Source organism: Cryptomeria japonica, chromosome 11, assembly GCF_030272615.1.
Source record: "Cryptomeria japonica chromosome 11, Sugi_1.0, whole genome shotgun sequence".
Classification (NCBI taxonomy): domain Eukaryota; kingdom Viridiplantae; phylum Streptophyta; class Pinopsida; order Cupressales; family Cupressaceae; genus Cryptomeria; species Cryptomeria japonica.
Genome location: NC_081415.1, coordinates 174,199,561 through 174,209,642, shown reverse-complemented (window position 1 = coordinate 174,209,642; position 10,082 = coordinate 174,199,561). Strand labels below are relative to the sequence as shown.

At 30.2% G+C, this 10,082-nt stretch overlaps 1 protein-coding gene across 1 annotated transcript; it reads left to right on the top strand.

The window, feature by feature from the left end:
• The first annotated feature begins 8,682 nt into the window (after positions 1-8,682).
• On the top strand, positions 8,683-9,318 carry LOC131036973 (uncharacterized). The gene is made up of 2 exons (XM_057969004.2): positions 8,683-8,769; positions 8,928-9,318. The coding sequence occupies exons 1-2, from the start codon at positions 8,687-8,689 to the stop codon at positions 9,235-9,237; spliced, it is 393 nt and encodes a 130-aa protein (XP_057824987.1). The 5' UTR covers positions 8,683-8,686; the 3' UTR covers positions 9,238-9,318.
• Positions 9,319-10,082: the final 764 nt, after the last annotated feature.

Below are 10,082 nucleotides of genomic sequence, written 5' to 3'. Positions count from 1 at the left end.
TTCGGTTTGTCACATTCAATCAATTTGTATTTAAAATCTAAAAAGTCGTTGTCTTTTATAAAAGAAAAAAAAGGTTTGGCCAATTTCTCTCTATTGAGTTATCTCAATCAGAATAATGTGTTTTTCATCCTTAGCAATTTTGCTTAGCAGGAACTTCTTGTTACAATTGATCATATCAAACAATAAGCCTCATATCAAACAATAAGCCTAATACCGAGAAGAGAACTATCTTAAAATATATTTTGTTAGTTATTTTTTTGATGATTTCATTGTACTTATCATTGATAATTTTTAAGAATGAATAATTTATTTTATAAATAAAATTTTTCATTTATAAATTACTATTATATATTTCATAAATTTTCACATTTTCAAATTATTTGATCATTGCAACCAGTTTAAATTTAAAACATGGAATATTTTTTTTAATATAATATTTCATATAAAAATTCATATAAATAACTGAACTAGCCTTGATGTTTATTTTCAAAATATATCAGAGGACCCACACTGAAAACAAAAAACCGAATGAGGGAGCATGCACATAAATCGAATAATACATAGTGTGAACATTGTCCATTGTAGTCAACTCAACGGTTTCTACCGCGTTGAAGACGGACTGTACGATTAGTCTACCCAAACGTTACTTCCTCCATTTTTTTAATGAAATGCCTTCATTTGCCAATTTCACACCATTTTCACCGTCTTCTAGACTTTATCCGTCAAACAAGAATTCTGGTATTTTTGAAGAAGAAGATACAACAATGGAGTGCAGTATGTGTGGGGATGTGGGCTTCCAGATCTATCTATTCCAATGCACAAAATGTTTAATCCATTTCCAGCATCAGTAAGATAACAATCACTGTCCTTATTGCTTCCAGTTTATTCAATTTTATATAGAAAAGTTTCATGCAGTAGTAAGAATTCATTCAGTGTAGTTCTGTAAAGGCCTTATACATTGATTAATTGGTTTCTTCTTTCTTGGTCAGATATTGCTATAAGGAAGCAAAGGTGTGTGGAAACGCTTCCTACGCTAATCTTGAGAGGACGATTTTGCAAATTTCAACATAACTATCAAAGAGATCACAAGAAACACATAACACAGTGATTATCGTGGGGAAAACCCATATGGGTGAAAAACCCCACACTCTAAAACCTCCATAGTATATTAACAAATCAACAAGAGATTACAATACACTTGCAATGCAAGTTCTTACAAGAGCATCACCTCAACTCAAGCTCAAAGAGACTTCACTAGCATCCTTCTGGCACCCAGCCTTGCAAACCAAACTCCATCATACAAACTCCTCTCCAAGCCCTCATTATATAGGAATTTTACAACCTGGAAACCATTTGTGGTTTTACAATACCATGGGCAAAACCTCCATGACACGTGTTGCCCACCCTTGACATTTGTTTTTCCAAGATAAGAAAACTAGGTTAAATATAGTTACTCACGTCCAAACTCTTATCCCCTATTTTTGACCCTCATAACTAACATGAAATGTGTCATATGATCTCTAAAAAAGGCCCTCCTATATTATGCTATGGATAGGGAATCTTTTGACAACTCATGTACCTTTTTCCAAGGCACCGACACATGGAAAACCTCCCAACTACATTTGGAACAATTTACTAAAAATTGCAAGATTGAGACACATGTATCTCAACAATTGCAGCAGAGCATATTATGAGAACGCATTAGCTGAGAGTATGAGTGAAGTGTGTGACTGGTGCTTTAGTATTCAAGAGGAGGATGTTAATCTTATGATCAGGGATTTTGTTAAAAGAATGAGATGTTTTGCTGGGTTTGGAGAGAGCACAAGCATAACCCATAATAGCGAAGCAAACAGAGATTTGAGAAAATCTTCTGTTGAAGTTGATGGACAGATATCCAAATTGATGAGGAAGAAGAAAAGGCTTGAATTAAGAAACAGTATGGAAAGAAAAACTAAGAAGAGATATAAGCTTCTTGATGAACTTCATTGTTGATTGCAATGTTTTTAAATGCAAGAGGCTTGTTTTGCATGAGATAATGTAGAAATCCTTTGTGGATCACTATTTTGATTATGGTAATATACCAGAACTACTTTGGAATTATCTCTTGATGATGATTTGTGATGGTGCTGTAAAATGTTCAACTTATTCACAACATTATTTGTATTCTTAAAAAATAGAGATTTTCTAAGTAGAACCATAATTTGACTTATATTAAATTAGTTCCAATATTGAATGGTCAAATGCTGCTCCTAGTTTCGGAGTAGAAAGAAATGATGGCTCATTTGAATGGGTAGCCTGCGTATCTTTTCTTCCTCCTAAGTTTTTGTCTAGCTTGATTCAAGTGACACAAGAATAATTAGTATTTTGAATGATTTGAATATGGTCCTATAATGTTTTGGATTTGTTTATTTTATTAAATTGGTGTGTAAAATGATATATTTAATGTAGGATTTGGAAAATAATATTAATTATTTAAGAATAGTACCTTCACTCATCATTCATATCTATGTTATTCAAATTAACAAGTAAATCTTCTTACCTCAAATTCTAAATGTCAGTTCATAGGTAATCATTAAAACTAGTATACGTAATCTCACACATTTTACATCTCATCTTCAATGATCTTTTATATTAGCACTTAATGTTCCAAAATTAAAAATATGATGTTGTAATGAACAAATTCCTTCAATGAAATGGAGAGAAAGACCTTACTAGTGTCATTAAGATCCAAATTTTAAATTAACTAACTTATGAATCTAACTTTGTATGGTTTGGGGTTAACTACATTAGTGTAAAAATTATATCTACTAATGTGAAACTGAATTTTATGTACACAATAGGACCCATAACTCACAATCCCTATCTAACTATTTTCTAGAAATTAGAACTTACTTGTCTTGTATTTTTTTAAGGATGGATGGTTTTTATCATTTATCAATGTTTTTTTTAGGTTAACATATATAATCTATAGGTGTGAGTTCATCATTTTCAAGAAGCCTTATCCTTTCTTGTAGACTTTGAAATCAACTACATAATGTCTTAAACCAATGGTACATGTATGGATGAAAAACATCTCCATAGAGCTCAATTACAATGTATAAGCTCTAAGGTCACAAGATAATCAAAACATAATTTTGTATAGTTAGATATCATTAAAATGTCCTTCTACATAATCAAACTATATGGATGGCAAATAAAATTGTACAAAAAGTATAAGACCAACAAAAGGTTATTAAATGGGGTTCTTCACATAATGTGTTGGTTAAGTGGTGGTCTTGTTGTTGTGATCATCAAGATTAAAAATAAAAAAGGTAATTAAACAATGCATGTTTGAAAAAAAACTACATGTACAACATGTATTTTAAAAAATGCAAGATTGTGCAACCCCTAAGATGAGCATGCATTCTAGAAGACTATATTGTAGAGCCTATAAATTTAATATTGTATAGATCATCTAACAACTATCAAGTTTCCACAATCTATGTGATAGTAATCAAGTGCTTTTGGACTATATTGTCTGTAAATTTTTGCATCAATGTTTCAGATCACACACTATGATCCACCATCAAGATTATAATAGTTAGAGAGCATGAAAAGATGAGAAAACAATAATAAGGTTCAATAGGATAGAAAATTATAAAAGGTTCAAAATTATGCCCCAATAGTAGACTTGAACTCCTTTGTCCATTTATTATTTAGGTAGCTTTATAAGAAAATATTATTTTGATAGCTAAATAAATATTTTTGGAATTTTCATAGAATAAAATATTTATTCTTATGTGTAAAGGTATAGCTAACATAATCTTTCCTTATTATAAATATTTCAATGAGCCATATTAATTTAACAAATATTAAGAAAGTAAGCTCAATATTTTAGTGGCTATTATGTAGAGTCCAAGATCTTACACTAAATTATATTCATCACATCAAAAGGAGAAGGACCATTACTCCATTGATAAAGACTAACCCAAGGAAAGGGCTCACTTAAGGGAAGAATCAAATCCACCTAACCATCCTGATTAACAATGAACTTAAAATTTGCAACTGTACCCCAAATACAAGGTTGAAGTACAATAGTTCCATTATCTTTGTCATGTTATGCTAGAGAATAGCAATTAGAAGATTTAGTAAAATTATTTTTATGATATGATGGATTTTAACACTCTTGCTAAGAAGGATTGTAAATGGAATAATAATGTTCCTACAAATACATTTTCTTTCATGATTTACCATGGGAAAGTTACCAAACATAATGGTGTTCAATGGATGATCAACATGATCCTATGTTTTGTACTTCTAAAACCATTTTTGGATCCTAAACTTAAATTTAAAACTAAATTAGTAAAAAATCTTAAGTAATAAAGAAACGATTTTTTTCATATAGTTTAACTCTAACATGCTTAAACAAGTTGTGATATAAACGGAAAATATTTTGCATTTCTAGATTTTACACAAAACATGTAAGGTTACTCTAGAAGGTATCAACTCTCACAACCATTGAGACAACAAAGACTCCAAATTATGTCCTCAAAATTATAGTTAGTTTTTTTAACTATGATCAAATTATGTTAATGATTTGCCTTAACTCTTTGTTTTTTTTAAGTATTTGACTATCACTCCTTGACAAGGTTAATATTTTTTTATCTATGCATCTTATTTATCATGATTTGATCTTGATCTACTTTCTGAAAAATAATATAAATTTACTAATAAAATAATAATCTATAGTTGAGAGTAGACATTTAACTTAAATATTTGATAAACAAGATTTTTAATTTTAACATCATCACAAAAACAGGATTTTTAATGTTAACATCATCATAAAATAATAATCTATAGTTGAGAGTAGACACCCTATGAGAATTCAAGCTTTTCATCACCATTGTTTTTGAAAACCCTAAACAGGAGGTTTGATGATTCTTAATGTCATTTTGTTGCCAGAGCAAAAAGAGACGCCATCCAAAGATGAACAACAATGCATAAAAGCCCTAACAAAATAAGAATTTGTTACTTTTGAAAGTTCATATAAATGAATTGTAATTATGATTGATAATTTAAAATAAATATATAAATAAACTTATTTCCTGATCTCCATATTTAAGATAACTTTAATTCTGTAAAGAAATCAAATTTAAAACATAAAATATTTATTTTAATGTACTTTCATATAGAAATCCACATAAAAAGCTGAACTAGCCTAATTGATGTATCAAAGGACCCACACTACTGGCAACAAAAAACCGAAAGATTAGTGACATGCATATAAATATAATAGATAGTGCGAACATTGTCTAGTCAAATCAAACATCTTGTAGCGTGTTCAAGACGGACTATACGATGCAAGTCCACCAAAACGTTACTTCCTCGCTTTCCTCCTCTTTTCAATGAAATTCCTTTATTTAGCAATTTCTCACTACTTTCCCTGTCTTCTAGACTCTATGCGTCAAACAATCAATCTGCTATTTTAGGTGCAGTTTACAATCTCAATAACAGAATAAGAAGAAACAACAATGGAGTGCAGTATGTGTGGTGATGTGGGCTTCCAGATTTATCTATTCCAATGCACAAAATGTTCAATTCGTTTCCAGCATCAGTAAGATAACAATCACGCTCCTTATTGCTTTCAGTTTACTCAGTTTTAGACAGAAAAGTTTCATGCACTATATGCTAATTGAGAAATATGAATTCATTCAGTGCATTTATGTAGACGCCATAAATATTGATTAATTGGTTTTTTCTTTCTTGGGCAGATATTGCAGCAGAGCATATCATGTGAATGTATCAGTTGAGAGTATCAGTGAAGTATGTGATTGGTGTTTCACTATTCAAGAGGAGGATGCAGGCTCTGTTAAAAGAGTGAGAAGTTCTGCTGGGTTTGGAGAGTGCACAAACATGACCCACAATAGCAAATGCAAGAGAAATAAGAGAGAATCTTTCGTCAAAACTGATGGACAGATAACCAAATTGCGGAAGAAGAAGAAAATGCCTGTATTAAGAGACAGTATAGAAACGAAAAATAAGAAGAGATATAAGCTTCTTGATGAAATTCTCTGTTGATTGCAATGTTTCTCAATGTAGGGAAACTAAGTCTCGGTGGGATAATTTAGAAATTCTCTGGAACTGACTATTTTGTCTATGAATATATAAAAGCTCCATTTGAATTATCTCTCCATGCTGATTTGTGATGATGCTATAAAAGGGTTTAATTAGTTTTAAAAATTACTGTTAATTGCTGTTTGTCCAAGTAAAGTCACACTTTGAATCATATAAAATCAATTAATATGATTAGTAAATTATGGAAGATCAAATTCATTGTTAGCAATACCTCCTATTTTAGTTCATGTTCCATATTTGATTAGTAAATTATGGCGATGGCGATTTTACATATAACATATGACATTGTGACAAAAATTTTATTCATCAGTCTTGTTAAATGGCGGTCTTATCGGAAGAAAGGATATGATTGCTCATTTGACTTAGTAGGTGGTCTATTCCATTTCTCCGTTAAAAAGGTGAACTCACGAAGAATAAAGCCTTCCATGATTAGCCTTTCTTTCACTAGAAATACTTGATAACGTGGTAAACAAGTCTAATTACTTAATCCTTAAGTTTTCTTCCGATTTCTTTAATTATCTATTTGAAAAGTAGGAACGTTACCAAGAACGTTACCAAGAACATGCTTAAGGTTGAGTAATGTCCAGCAAATCAATGGTCTAAGTTGCTTACAACTTGTAAATGAAGGAAATACACCATGGTATAATGAAAAAGAGGATTTTCATTACATATTGTAAATGCAACTACATCAGTATGCATTAAAAATATTAGAGTATTATCAAGTCAACTAGATTGTGTACGAAATGACTTTATTGATAAAGAAGGGATGTTTTAGTAAATGAAAATAATAATTTAAAATCAATTTTAATTATCTTTAACATCAATATCTTATTGTGTATTAAGTAATCTTATTGAAATATTTAACCCAAGAACAAGAAGTAATTTTTTTTTACCTAATATCTAAATCAATCTTGAAATCACAACCTCTTGAAAGATTTTAAATAATACAATAAAATTTAATTTTTTACATTTATTATTATTATTATATTTTTATAATTTTGAATGGTTTTTAATTGTTAATATAACTAAGATTCAAGGTGAGAGTTCCTATCTCACTTAACTAAATACCAATAATTTCAAACACTTTTATTGATTTATCTAGTTGAAATTCTATAAGATGGATATTGGAGCATTATTGTATAGGTTCATGTTATATTGCATAGTGTTAGCAATACAATTTCTAATCTCATGCAATTAAATGATTGTCCATTTATGCATGTAATGGGCTTGGTGATAAAGCCTTGGAGATATTTTAGTAAGTTGTAAATTCAAAATCAATAAGTTTTGAGATCATCATTTAATATGTATAATCTAATATCTTTGAAACACATATGAATGATATGTGAAAATTTTAAATAGGAAAAATTGCATCCAACATCTAATTCAATTTTTAACTTGTAATCTCTTCAAGATTTTAAAAAATGTCATGAAAACTAATTCTTTCATTTAGTTTAATTCTATTACTATGTTTAGAGGTGGTTCTAGCTAACCATTCATTTGAGATCTAAGGAACGATTTCGTTTATCACTTGATCATTTGTCCAAAAACTTGAATCTAATAAAAGGATTTTAAAAAGTTATATATTGGTTTATGATAAAATTATTTTTATGTATTTATTAGTATGTGAAATAGTCTCTTTTATGTGGAAGTTGGAAAAAAATATTTGTTAGAGCATCGAGGAGGACAAATCTATGGACCAAAATATACCTTCACAACACAAAGAGAAGCAACATGAAAAATAAGCTATTTATACAACCACCCCAAATATATAACAGAGGTGTGATTACATACGAAAAACAATTGCCAACAACTACCTCAACCAAAAAATAAAATGTACTAAACATTATTAAATAATGACTAACTAATATCTAATAATATAAAACGTCAATAACCCAACTAAACTTAAACCTATACCAACAATATTAACTATTCTAAAATATCACCATCAATTATCATTGATCTCTATATTAACCATATTAATATACAAATTCTCTTACTTCAACTATTAAAAATGAGTTCCAACCCCCATTAAATTACCAAAACTAGTAATTCACCTTACTACACACTTCGCAAGAGTCAAAACGGACATGCCAATGCCTAGAAATAGAAACAAACAAGTTTTACAACCCTTTGAATTCCATGGTTTGAACACATAAATGAGTTTATTAGTTCTCAAAGAAATATTTTCTTTCCTTTAGACGAATTCATCAAGGGAAATAATTGATCTTTGCTTTCAAATTATATCAAAGGACCCACACTCCTGAAGACAAAAGAAAACAAAAAACGAAATGAGAAGGTACATGCACATAAATCGAAAAATACATAGGTAAGTCTGAACATTGTCCAGTCTAGTCAACTAAACATCTTCTACCGTGTTCAAGACGGATTGTACGATGCTAACTCCACCCAAACGTCACTTCTCAACGGATTGTTCAAGACGGATTGTGAGAAACGCCTTTATCTGGCAATTTCTCACTACTTTCCACGTCTTGTAGAGCCTATACATCAAACAAGCATTCTGCTACTTTAGTAGCAATATCATTTCTCAATTAGAGAAGAAGAAAAAACAACAATGGAGTGCAGTCTGTGTGGGGATGTGGGCTTCCAGATCTATCTATTCCAATGCACAAAATGCTTAACTCGTTTCCAGCATCAGTAAGATAACAATTACTCTCGTTATTGCTTTCGGTTTATTCAGTTTTAGAGAGAGAAATTTCATGCAGTATATCTTAAATTATATATAAGAATTCATTCATTTCATTTGTTTAAAGGTCTTAAATTTTGATTGATTGATCTTTTGCTTTCTTGGGCAGATATTGCAGCAGAGCATATTATGAGAATGTATCAGTTGAGAGTATCAATAAAGTGTGTGACTGGTGCTTCACTATTCAAGAGGAGGATGCAGGCTCTGATTTTGGAAGAGTAAGAAGTACTGCTGGGTTTCGAGAGCGTAGAAACATGACCTACAAAAGAAAAGGCAACAAAATATTGAGAAAACCTTGCGTTGGAATTGATGGACAGTTATTCAAATTGCTGAAAGAAAAGGAAAGGCCTGAATCAACCGAGAGTATGGAAAGAAAAAACAGGAAGAGATATAAGCTTCTTGATGAAATTCTCTGTTGATTGGAAAAGTTCTCAATCCAGGGAAACTATTTCTCGATGGGATGATGTAGAAGTCCTCTGGAAGTAACTATTTTGTTTATGAATTTACCAGACCTACTTTGGAAATATCTCTTGATGTTGATTTGTTCTGATTTTGTTAAAACGTTCAGTTTACTCTCAATATTATTTGTGGTTTAAGAAATTACTGTTTGTCCAAGTAAAATCACACTTTGAATTTTATGAAATCAGTTTATCGTGAATGGCACGGGATGGAAGACCAAATTCATTGTTAGCGATCCCTCCAATTGAAATTCATGTTCCATATGACGTCTTTACGTAAAACACACGACATTTTAATGAAGAATTTAGAAATAGATCTTAATATTTTGATTAAGCTCTCATATTCATATAAACTAATTTATAAATATTTGTATGGTTTAAGGTTAATTTCATGACTGCAAAAGTTATATTTATTAATGTGAAACTGAAATTGACATGTAAAATTGATGGTGTATAATTCACAAACCTTAACTAGCCATTTTCTACAAATAAGAACTTATTTGTCTTGATTTTTAGTGTTTATATTTCTGTATTTATTAATTTTTTTGGGTTAACATAACCAATCCATAGGTGTCAATATCATTTGCCAGAAGCCTTAATATTGCATGTAGGCTTTGAAATTAAGCATGCCTTAAACTGATGGTGTGCATGACTAGAAAAACATCTAGATGGAACTTAATTACTACTTATAGGTTCTTACATAACTACATCATCAAAATATCATTGTTTACAATTAAATATCTATAAAATATCATTCTATAGAGTCAAACAAAACACACATCATAACAAAATTTGTTTAAAAATCA

Bases quoted from the DNA above. Each gene is read 5' to 3' on its own strand.
- LOC131036973 (XM_057969004.2), top strand. From the start codon at position 8,687: ATGGAGTGCAGTCTGTGTGGGGATGTGGGCTTCCAGATCTATCTATTC. The intron at 8,770-8,927 runs GTAAGATAACAA...TTTCTTGGGCAG, and splicing joins TTAACTCGTTTCCAGCATCA to ATATTGCAGCAGAGCATATT.